At 36.0% G+C, this 13140-nt stretch overlaps 1 protein-coding gene across 1 annotated transcript in view; it reads left to right on the forward strand.

Moving 5' to 3' along the window:
* LOC136028322 (dnaJ homolog subfamily C member 13-like) overlaps positions 1–13140 on the forward strand; it is a 227470-nt gene that overhangs the window by 191884 nt on the left and 22446 nt on the right. The window contains exon 30 of the mRNA XM_065706093.1: positions 11840–12134. Within this exon, the coding sequence (XP_065562165.1) occupies positions 11840–12134 (295 nt within the window). The remainder of the gene's footprint in view (positions 1–11839; positions 12135–13140) is intronic.

Genomic DNA, 13140 nt, shown 5'->3' on the forward strand with positions numbered 1-13140 from the left:
AAATTTGATATTTAGAAGGATCTTGTGCCTCAGAGGTCTTATTTTAAATCCCGATCAGATCCGATAACATTGGCGGCAGTTGGAGGGAGAAACCGTAAATCTTGGAAAATGTGAAAATTGAGGTATCTTTGTCTTACGAATGGGTGATCGGATCTTAATGAAACTTGATATATAGAAAGATATTATGTCTCAGATGCTCGATTTTCAATTCGAATCGGATCCAGGGACATTAGGGGTTGGAGGGGGGAAACAGAAATCTTGGAAAACGCTTAGAGGTGAGAGATCGGGATGAAACTGGATGGGAAGAATAAGCACGAGTTCTAGATACATGATTGACATAATAGGAGTGGATCCGCTCTCTTTGGGGGAGTTAGGGGGATTTCCAATGTTTTGGCCAATCGGTGCTTCAGGACGCGCTAGGACGATGAAAATTGGTAGGCGTGTAAGGGTCCTGCACAAATTAACTTGATAACAGTCGTTTTCCCCAATTTGACCATCTTTGGGGGCTGGAGGGAGAGTAAAAATTGAAAAAAAGGAGGTATGTTTAACTTGTGAATGGGTGATCGGATCTTAATGAAATTTAATATTTAGAAGGACCTCGTGTCTCAGAGCTCTTATTTTAAACCCCGACCGGCATTAACCCTCTGATTTTCCTTTTAAATCAATCTATTAATTCTTAGAATTTTGCTAGAGCTCTTGCCATACGAACTCTTGGCTATTCCGACCTCGTCACAAGTGCCATATGAGCCCTTAGCTCTTGTTAACAGTAGAAATTTATTGGAGGGCAACTAGACCCCCTCCCACGCCCACCATTTCCTCAAACACATCCAATCAAATTTTTTTTAGTACCAGTTTTGTTAAACGTAGTTGAAAGGTTTGAAGATTATGTCTTTGCTGATGACCCCCCCCCCCACAGTTCTGAAGGGCCAAGGTTGTAATTTATCCCCCGGGGGCATATATGATTTTTGTAGAAACTGTTGTCGTAGAAACTTCAAAAGGGCTCATTTGATTAGAAATTGAGAGGGCTAGTGCCCTTATTAATAGTCGAAAGTGATCGGAGGGTGAATGCCCCCTCCTCCTATCATTTCCCCCAAACAATTCCTATCAACACTTTGATATAGTCATTTTATCCTCCCCATACCCGTCATTTCCCCAAACACTTCCAATCAACATTTTGATACAGCCATTCTGTCTAACGAAGTTGAAAGGTCTGGGAATTATGTCTTTGAGGATGACAACCCCCCTCCCCCACAGCCTTCATGAAAAGGGTTTTAAGTTATGCTCTCGGGGTATATAAGGTTTTTGTAGAAAGTTTTGTCGTTGAAACTTTAAAAAGGGCTCGTTTGACTAGAAATTGAAAGGGCTAGTGCCCTTTTCTATAGTCAAAAGTGATTGGAGAGCAACTACCCCCCCCCCCCTCTGACGCCCACCATTTCCCCAAACACATTCAATCGAAACTTTGAGATAGTAATTTTGTTGAAAGTAGTTGACAGTTCCGGACAGTTGACAGTTATGTCTTTGAGAATGAACCCCCCCACAACATTCCTTAAGGGCAAAGGTTGTAATTTATGCCTTGGGGGTATATAAGGTTTTATAGAAAGTGTTGTCGTAGAAACTTCAAAAAGGGCTCATTTGATTGGAAACTGAGAGGGGTAGTGCCCTCATTAATAGTCAAATGTAATCAGAGGGCGAATGCTCCTCTCTCAACTTTCATCATTTCCCCAATCGCTTCCGATCAATGTTTTGATGTAGCCATTTTGTTTAGCGTAGTTGAAAGGTCTGGAAATTATGTCATTGAGGGTGACATCACCCCCCCCCCCCTAAAGCTCTCCATTGTTTCCAGAAATTATGTTTTAGAGAATAAAAATCACATAGCCCTCAGCGTAAGGGCTGTAAGTTATGCCCTTTGGGCATATAAGGTTTTTATAGAAAGCGTGGTCAAATAAATTTCGGAGGGGGCTCATTGGATTTGTAATGATAAGTTTTAGTGCTTTTTTAAAAGTTAAAGTGATTGGAGGGTAGCTCCGATCACTTTAACTCACTTTAACTTCCAATCAAATGAGCCTTCAAAAAGGGGTCATTTGATTGGAAACTGAGAGGGGTAGTGCCCTCATTAATAGTCAAATGTAATCAGTGAGCGAATGCCCCCCTCTCAGCTTTCATCATTTCCCCAATCGCTTCCGATCAATGTTTTGATGTAGCCATTTTGTTTAACGTAGTTTAAAGGTCTGGAAATTATGTCTTTGAGGATGACATCACCCCGTCCCCTAAAGCTCTCCATTTTTCCAGAAATTATGTCTTAGAGAATAAAAATCACATAGCCCTCAGCGCAAGGGCTGTAAGTTATGCCCTTGGGGTATATAAGGTTTTTATAGAAAGCGTGGTCAAATAAATTTCAGAGGGGGCTCATTAGATTGGTAATGAGAACATTTTAGTGCTTTTTTAAGAGTTAAAGTGATCGGAGGGTAGCTACCACCCCCCCACCCCACCCACACACACACGCGTCGTATTGTCCCGAAATGCATGTAATAGAAATTTTGAGATACCTATTTTATTCAAATTGTGCGCAAGGGCTCTGGGATTATGGGCAAAGGTGCCCAGGGAGTAAATGGGCGTAAGGTATGCCCAGGGAGTTTTTAAGGTTTTTATGTAAGGGATGGCTGTATAAACTTTAGAGGTGGCTCATTGGTTAAAAATTCGAATTTATACTTCCTTTTTAAGAGTCAAAAGTGATGGAGAGCAGCCAGCCTCCCCGCCCACCTTCTGAAAACCCTCTTCACCAAACGAATCTGATTAAAATTGTGAGATAGCAATTTTGCTCAAAATCGTCCAAAGAACTAAAACGATACCTCTAGGGTTGACGCAGCCCCCCAGTACCCTGGGTTCAGGGTTGTAAGTCACGGCCTGGGGTCATATAAGGTTTTTATGGAATGGATGGTCGCATAAACTTCAGATGGGGCTCTTTTTATTTGAAATTGAATGTTATAGTGTCGTATTAAGAGTCAAATTGAATTGAGAGTGATCACTCCCGACCCCCTCACGCTCATCATTTCCCCGAAGACACCTAATCAAAATTCGGAGATAGACAATTTTTTTCATTGCACTTGAAAAGTCCGGAAATTATATCTCAGGAAGACACCCTATCCTCCACAGCTCTCAGGGCAAAAGAGTCAAAGTGATGAGAAGGCAGTTATCGAATAAAAAATTTTGAAGTAGTCATTTTATTCAAAATAGTCCAAAAGCCCTATAACAAGGCTTTTGGGGTTGATACAAACAACCAGAGCGTCGGGGCGAGGGTTGTAAGTTATACCGTGGTGCATTTAAGATGGTTGTTTAGCTTTAGAAGAGGCTCATTTCCTTGGAAATTGGAAAGTCTAGACCCTTTTTAAGTGTCAGAATGATGGAGGGCATTTAGCCCCTCCCCGACGACCCTACTTTTCACCAAACGCATCTGGTTGAAATTATTATATAGTAATTCTGTTGAAAATAGTTCAAAGAACGTCACCTTTTCCCGAAAAACATCGAATAAGAAACTTTGAGGGAGTCATTTTATACGAAATAATCCGAAGATCATATAACAAGGCTTTTGGGGTTGATACAAACCACCAGAGCAAAGGGACGAGGGTTGTAAGCTATACCGCGAGGCATTTAGGAAGGTTATTTAGCTTTAGAAGAGGATCTCATTTGGTTGGAAATTGGAAATTTTAGATCCTTTTTAAGTGTCAAAAATGGTGGAGGGCATTTAGCCCCTCCCCTCCTTGACAACCCCTCTTTTCACCAAGCGCATCTGATTGAAATTATTATATACTAATTTTGTTAAAAATAGTTTAAAGAACATATAATAATGTCTCTAGGGATGAAACAACTCTACAGCGCCCTGGGGGTAGGGTTGTAAGTTATGATATGTCAGTCTATAAGGCTTTTATGGAATGGGCGGTCGTATAAACTTCGGATGGGGCTTATTAGATTTGAAATCGGAAGTTATAGTGCCCTTTTTAAAAGTCAAAGTGACTTGAGAGCAACCAACCCTTCCCCCTTCTTGAGTCATATCTTTTATCGAAGCAGCAATGTTTTAGCCAACAAAGACAATGATGGTGTATGGATATTTGGGAGAAACGCAGTTCCAGTATCAGTCCAAGATCTCTGATTGTGTGTCTTTCTTCAGAAGGAATCCTGTGAATCCTGGGAATCCTGTGAAGCAAAGCGCCCCTCTCTAAGACTCAGTTGCAAGCCAGACTAAGATTTTCCCCAATACTATCGATTTCTTAAAGTTGCTTGACGACGGAAGTACAGATATTTCAGAGGCTAACATCCAGCCTGTACTCTAGTTAATCTTCTTATGCAAGAACTGACGGATGTTTCGTATGACTTTTGTGATCGATCTGGTTGCCGTTTTCAAGCTTCTCATCAGTTTCTTTTCTATGACAAAATCTGTAGATTTACCGGTTAAAAATCCGTTCGATCTTCTCACCCCGACCTCCCATATGTAGAACAAGGATTCACTTGCATTAGAAACTGATCACTTTAAAGTACGAATAAAACCAATCTCTTCAGACCAATACAAAAAGTGTGGTATTTCAAGGCAGCAGAAGGACTGCAAAGACGCACAAATAGCTATTACTTTGTTGAGCAGTCGTCTCCTTTCGACGGTGATCCGCTATCGCTTTGAAGCTTTGCTATTTGTATGACTATTGGAGAAAATGTGAACGCTGACAAAGCAGTGGAAGTAGGAAAAAAATTCTTGAGGGAATGGTAGGGAAATCCTATCCTTCATCGTTTGATGACTCGGGTACGTCGTGAAAGCCAAATGAACCAGAGCTAGAAAATGCTGTACCTCTAGTCAGTCCTTTTGCCGTTTTCAGACTTCTCATCAGTTCTTGTTCTATGACCAAATCTGTAGATAAACCACTGTGAGAAGATATGTCCGATCTTCTCACTATGTGCAAGCCTTTTTCGAAAGACTGGAAAGGTGTTGGCCTTGCATGTTCAGTCTGTTCATTTGCTGCAAGTACAGCCTCGCCGACTTCATGTAGTTAGTGTGACAAGCTGCTGCGAGTTTGGGAGCATGTCCGACACTGTTTGGCTCTTTCATTTGATCTAATACCTGATTCATTTTGTGTTTGCATCATTACTTTTTTGCTGTAGATCTAGTCATTTGTAAAATTTTTGAAATGTTGGCTATTGTCAAGGTAAATCAAGTGTGTGACACACCAAGCCACCAGTTTGGGTTGGAAAAGGGCGTTAGTAAGGTTTATGTGTATCACTACATTTGTGATATCCTCCTGGAGTGTGGAGAGTCTATTGTTGTTGCGGCTTTAGATGTAAGTTGAGTGTTTGACTCTGGTCTTCAGAGCCATCTATTTTTGAGCCCATGTAATTCTGATCTTCCTAAGTCGATAATTCTTACTTTCCGTAATTGGTGCTAAGAAGTAAAAGTAAGGATTATGACTAGTTTACAGAGTGGGGCAATAATTTCCTCTACAGTTATCCCAATTCAAAAAGGGATCCATCAAGGAACTATCTCTTCACAATCTTTATACTACAACAGTGTAGTTAAAGCTCAGCAAGTGGTTTCACCTAGTTTTCTGAATCATTGTCTAAGGTCTGAGTTCTTTATTTAAAAATATGTTTCACAGACAAAAAGCTACTTCTAGACAATCTCCCCCATAAAGCTCCATGGCCGAGAAAGAACAGGGGAGAAAAAAATACCAACACAAAAAAATATAAACAAAATCTAGAAAAACTGAGTCGCCCACCTAAATAATCTCCAAAAATGACAAGCTATTCAGGGGTAGCACCAGATTTCACCAACTCAATTAAATATCCAAGTCAATCCAGAAACATCAACTCCAAGGGAAACCGGAAAAAAATAAATTATTTACTAGCTAGAAATTCTCTAAAATATTTGTCTTTATTGAATTATGCCGATTATATTTTGAATTTATGTTAGAGTCTTTGAATCAAGATTGGAATATTGGAAGCTACAGTGATGGCAGTGGTCAAGTATGGTTCTGAAGCGTGGGTGCTAAAAAAACGGAGGTAGATTTGCTATATGATTTCTAGACGAATTGCCTACGGATTGTTTCAGGCACCCGACTGACTAACCGTGTTTCAAACAGTAAGGGGTACGAAGAATGTGATTCAATCTAGCTCTCTAGGGCTATAACGAGAAAAAGATGACATGGCTAGGACATGTTCTGCGGATGAAGGATGACAGATTTCCAAAGATCATCCTCGTTGGCCAACCGTCGAGGATCAAACAGAAAGCAGGTCGTCCCCAAATGGGGTGGGAGAATGTCGTAAGGAAAAATTCATGAAAAATGGGGACTTCTTAGGAAGGTGTGAAGAGATAGGCTTTGAATAGATTAAGGCAGAGGAGGAGCGTGTGTAGCTGAGTCGTTAGTAACAATAGTAGTAGTGTTTTGAATTTGAGCCGTTCTTTCTCTCGTTTTGAACAGGATCTTTGTCCGATTAAAGGCTCATGTGAGAAAATCGGTCTTCATTTCAATGAGGCTAAAATTGAATTTCTTGTTTCTACCCCTAAAAAAGTAATCCTGGCCCAAGTACAAAACTAGTTGACAAGACGATAAAACCTTTATCTAGTGTAGGATATATTGGGCTACTTACTGGTTTTGACGTGAAGTCGATGCGCACTTTGTTAGTAGATGACTTTGCTAGGAAATTCTAGAAAACCTCTTTCTTCGAAAGCTTCAAAGAGTCGACGAATTTGAGCCCAGCTGTTTGAGATGTTGGCTACACTACGTGTAACAGCGCCCTCTCTATTTCTGGCCCTTTTATCAGATAAGTGTACAGCGTGTTCTTGCTTTTTCCAATTCATCAAATTTCTCTTGTGCCTACCTCCGTTGAAAAATAAGAGAGTGATTAGTAGCCACTGTAACATACGCGACCCGTTCACCATTGTGCAGAAAAGATTAGAGAAGTTCAGTAGAAGTTTAGCATGAAATGAATTGCGGGATGTTTTGCGATATTAGAGTCTGTTTCTTGTGTTTTTTGCGTTTTTCTTTTCTTTCTTTTTTTATCCTTTTTATATATATTACTGCACTAGTGAAGTGTGTCTTTTAGCCAGAAATAAAATTTGTTCATTCATTCATTTGCTATTTCAGTACGTATACTTACCTATACTTATCTGGGGACACAAGCTCTTCAGGCACTATATTCGGGTAGATAGTTGAGTAACATGTTGCTTTGGTGGTAGGTTGTTTAAATTTCGGCGCTACTGTATATCCAAGGGTAAGGCATGATGGTCTTAGGTAGTAATGACCGAACAAGTTTAAGGCATGGATATCCCCTGCCCTCAGTGTGCCACGTCTTGCAGCCATATAGAAGTACAAAATCAATGATTGTCTCATATATCAAAAGTCTTGTCTTTAAATAGATTCAAATTCTTGTCTTTCAGTCGACATTTCTTTGCCTCCGCAGTACCTTCCTCTGTTACGCAAAGAAAAGAAGACGAAGAAGATATTATTCTCAAAACTTTTCTACTATAGCTACCGGTTATTTTTATTACATATCCCAAATATACAGATGCTAGAGATGCAGTTTGGGTAAAAAGAAGTGCAGCTTCTCTGAACAGAAACTGGATGAGATCAGCTGGACTGAGCTAAGAATTAATAAATAAATAGCGTTAAAGGTTAAAAATAGCAGCTCTTCAGAAGGACACATCCTAGAGCAAAAAGAGGGACCTTTTATGTTCATTTGCATGGAATTGTACTTGTTTTGATAATTAGTCCCCAATTTCCTTCTGTGGGTCTCATATAGCTGTAGGCTGTGTGGAAAAAACTTGTGTAATAGTTGACAAAAAACTGGTTCAAAACAGATAAAAATGAGAAAAAATTGGGGAATATGATATATTGATGCTTGTTGCATATTATATAATGAAACAAGAAATCACCAATGCAACAACACAAACACAGAAATAAACATACACCATGAAAAAAAAGAAAAAAAAAATCAGAAGGGGAAAGGAAGACTGTTTTCCTACTTTAGTAATTAATATAGAAACTAAATTTTTTAAATTGCCAAGTTAATTTATTTGCAGAAAAACCTCTTAATATCAATTTTTGGCTTAATATTTTACATCTATTTTTAAAATCGATATAATTACTATAAATCCTTGCATATCGAAGTAACTGTGAGAAAAACGCCGAATATGTGATATTTGAGTGTATATTACTTTCAGGGAATGGGAAATTAATCACTTCAAAATCGAAATCATCCGTTTTATTATACATTTTAAAACTTAATTTATTATTATCAGAAATATTAATATTTAAATCTTAGAAATGATCTTCAAGACCAGTGCCATGACTAGGTTCAAGAGTAAGCTCTGATGGATATATATTTTTAGAAATATCAATGAAATCCTTACAATTTAAGACCAAAATATCATCTAAATATCTTTTATTATTTGACAAAACATGTTTTAAATTATTTGGATTATTCTTATCCATCATATAACTATATTCTAGTTGACTTAAAAACAAGTCAGCTATAAATGGGCTGGCATTCTACCCCCCCCCCCCATGGGAATTCCCACGATTTGCTTGTACAAATTACCATTAAATCTTATATAAACTATTATAGTTAACAAATTCTAATAAATCAAAAATCATATCCAAGCTGTAACATCTCAAGTTAACTGTAGTCTTAAAGCAATTTGTCCATATAGCTTTTTTATTATAAATGTCTATTTTTAAGAACCTCTTACTAGATCAGAGGAAAGATTTTTTGATAACCGTTTTTAAATTATGTAACACTACATTAAGTGATAAATTAGTATACATCGTCGCAAAATCGAAAGACTCAATTCTTTTAGCTGAAACCATTGTTAAAGAATCTTTCACCTGCAGTGAATTATTAACACTCCAATATGGATTAAAATTCGAAAAATTTTTAATACCAGAACAATAGGTTTTAAGTTTATTTATAATTTCCTTTAAAATTAAAGGGAGGTCAGTAGCAGCAATGCGGGTTGGACATTTAGCTGCTCCAGCAATAAACCGTGGTTTAGGGGGATTCTTATGAAATTTTACAGTCCAATATAGGAAAGGGAACTTTTTATTATTGTCATTTATTTTAATATTAAAACTTTTAAAAAGTATTTCTTCAGCCTTTTCAATTAAATTCTCATCCTCTAAAATTTACCTTTTCGTAAACATTAGTTGTGCATAACTCCCTTTTTAAGATATCACAATACAGCTTCTGACAAATTATGGCAAAATTATTATTAGCTTTATCCACCGGCACAATTACAAATTCATTCTGTAGATTAGCAATTACTTGTTTTATCTTAGCATTATAAAATAATGATTTAGTGTTACTATTTTTTGAGTTAGAATATATTTTATTTCGTGTTCTACTAATAATTAAATTCTTCCAACTCTAAAAAAAAAATAAAAAAAAAATAAAAAAGTTGTTTCATGAAAACATGAAAAAACATGAAACTTGCATATATATAAAATATAAATATATATATATATATATATATATATATATATATATATATATATATATATATATATATATATATATATATATATATATATATATATTATATATATATATATATATATATATATATATATATATATATATATATATATATTTTTTATATATATATATATATTATATTTTACATGTATATATATATATATATATATATATATATATATATATATATATATATATATTTAAATATATATTCGTCTTCTTCACATTCAAAACTAAAACACATCTTCTACAAAATGCTGCTGCGCTAAGAAAAACGAAGTAAGAACTCCGTCTTTTTTGGTTAGTTTTCATTGTGTAGCCTAGGGCTATATGAGATCCGTAGAGGGGGGACGGGGATGAACTGCCAAAACCACGAACAAAACTATAAAAATAATCATAAACTTAGAAGCCTAAAAATGTCTCTCTTTTTGTTCTACGATATCTCCTTATGAAGAACTGCTATTCTTGACCTTAACCGTAAGTAATTCTTACTAGTTGGTGCCCGATAATATGAGATTGTTGGCTGTGCTGTAACCATCTGGTGCCCCGAAGAATTGACTGAACAAAAGTAAAAAATATTCTTTAATACCCAAAGGTATGCACTGTCGTTTTCTGAACAGTGCTGTCAATCACGGGAAAGCAGGCTGCATTCACTAGAACTGCAAAGCAGTTCTAGTGATGTTATTAACCTACTAGCCGACATTTTAGTAATCTAAGGATGGTTTTTCCTAAAAAGGCTTCTTTTCGTTTGAATGTATTCATAGCTATTCTTATTGGTCCTTTCTCTTTTGGATGATATTCCAGACATGTCCCTGGTTCCTAGTCAGGAATATATACGCTAGCTAGGGACAGAAGAGGTTAATTTGTCTGATGCCGATAAGTGTCCAATGCCAACATCCCCATGAAACATACTCTCTCATCTGGAAGAATTTGAATATATTCTTCGGTTTCAGCACTAACAGCCAAGTTCAGAATACTACCTTTCCTATTGTTTTTACCTTCTTATTGGGATGATTATCGCGATTATAAACAAATATGAACTGCCATCGGCGGATACTAACGAACAATATCCGCCAATGGCAGTTCATATTAATTTGGATTTTGGGCAAATCGCGGAAATTGGTGAATAACCCACTTAATTGTTGTTACGTGTTTGATTTTAATTCTTATAATTTTTGATCTTTTATTGAATTATATTTATCTTCAATGTTTTGCCGTTTTTTTCATTGGTTTTTAATTGGTTTTGTTGTACTTTCCGCGTTTTTTTTTTTTTTGGTTTTTGCTCTTTCCTTGATTATATTATTTTGTTCGCGCTGAAGAAGAGAGGCGGCTGTTCTATCAAAATATTCGCTTTCTTTGTTTTCTTTAGTATTTTTGTTTGGCCTTGAAAACCCCCATTTTTTGTCGTTTTCTTTCTTTATGCTATGGCTGGCCAATGTGGTTTACGAAATTATCTTCTATATTCGTATTTTTATTATGTATTTGAGGGGGTTCGTCCCCTTGTCAATACCTCGCTCTTTTCACTAAAGTTTGAATTCTGTTCCAGCTTTTTAAGAATGACCCCTGAATCACAAAGGCCGTTAATTAGAATAAATAGCTCTTTTGAAATTACTGAAAATACTTTAGTGTAAAGAGTGAGATTTTGAGGAAGGGACGAACCCCCTCATATACGTAATAATTTCTGTTCATTTTTAAGTTTAAATATTGCTCCTTACCTTCAGTTGAAAAAACTTGTTTTTTATTAATTTCTCATTGTTGTTCTAAATCATGCTAGAATATCCAGCGCCCGTTTCATGGAAATCCCATTCTCCCATGATAGATTCCTCCATGGAAAGATCCTCCCACGTTTGATCCGTTGACTTTGGGGAAAAAATGAGCGTGGGAGGGGTCTAGTTACCCACCAATTTTTTGGTTATTTAAAAAGGGCAGTAGAGCTCATAATTTCCATTAGAATGACCCCTTTTGTGATATTCTAGGGCCACTGGGTCGATACGATCACTCCTGGAAAAAAAAAAAACAAATAAACACGCATCTGTGATTTTTCTTCTGGCTAAAAAATACGAAATTCCACATTTTTGCAGATAGGAGCATGAAAACTCTACAGTCTGATACGCTGAATCTGATGGTGTGATTTTCATTAAGATTCTAAAACTTCTAGGGTGTGTTTCCCCCTTTTTCAAAAATAAGGCAATTTTTTTCAGACTTTCAACTCTTGATGGCTAAGACTAAACTTGATGAAACTTATATGTTCCGAATATTTAAATCGTCAAACTGACGTTTCTTATGCCCCTTAAATGACGTATTTTTGTTATGTCCATTTATGTTTCAGGTTGCCTTGTTTACCTCCTTCAGATTTTCTGTTCTTCCTTCAAATCTGATTCTAACGAACATATAAGAAGTCAGGCAGCAGAAAATTTGAATCGAATCATGTCCGATAGGCTAGTCGGTCCTCGGATCCGCACTGTTTTACTAAAATTCCTCCCCCCTGCAATAGTGGATGCTTTCAGAGAGTCGTCTACCCAACCGCAGATGCTGTTTGATAGTGAAACTCAGAATCCTGAACTTATTTGGAATGAGGATTCAAGGAAGGTCGTTACTAACTCAGTAAAGAGAATGACATCAGAGTAAGACGTACCATATTTATTCTTATAATAATAATCATTTAATAATAATAACAATATATAATAATAGTATATATTATACTATTATATATAATAGTATATATAATAATATAAGCCGTTACCATTCGTTTATTCTTGTAATAAAAATAATAATAGCTTGTATGTACAAAAACTAAAAAGGGGAGTGATAAAATGAGAGAGAAAAGGCAACAGGCGACAGAACTTAATATAAAAACCATAAATTCGCAAATACAGTACATTATTATATATCCTAAAGAATAAAACTATAAACCATATCCTAAAGAATACAGTTGTACGGCTCATTCGTAAACTCAGAAATCTCCCTAAGGATCCTTCTTTCTCATTATTCTTGTCCAATTACTTTCCAGCAATTAAATTTTCCCCGAAAAATTTCTTAAATTTGTTATTTCTTTACATTCAAAAACGAAAAGGAGATTATATGTTTCTGTAACTTTTATTTGATGAACATTTATGGTTTTACCTTTTATTATATATTTTTTTGTGCTTATGTAAAGAGAAATAATCTATAATAAAGAGATAAAATAAATAAAGATAAAAAAATAAAGAGTTAAAAATAAAGAGATAAAATAAAGAGAAATAATCTGGAAAGAGAAATAATCTAGAAAAGTAGTATTTGCCTTTTCCACTCTAAAAAAAATTTAATAATATAATGTCTTTAATGTCTAATAATTTAATGTCTTTCTTTTTTTTTCTACTTCAAGAGTTGTTGTACCATCTGTAACTAAGGGTTTGTCACTCTTCCTGACAAATAGGGGGTTTGATCGTTAGGATAAGTTTCGTTAGGATCGTTAGTTAATAGATAAGAATTCTTCACCAGCAATCTTGCCACATAAGATAAATGTTAGCCACTTCGGTGTAGACCGGAAAAGATATATTAATCCCCGTCCTGCACTGGTATCTGGGATCATTGGTTTTCCTGAGCCCAAAATAATTTCAATGACAAGAACATGAAAATCGGAATTTGGAA

The sequence above is a fragment of the Artemia franciscana genome, chromosome 6 (genome assembly GCF_032884065.1).
Source record: "Artemia franciscana chromosome 6, ASM3288406v1, whole genome shotgun sequence".
NCBI lineage: Eukaryota > Metazoa > Arthropoda > Branchiopoda > Anostraca > Artemiidae > Artemia > Artemia franciscana.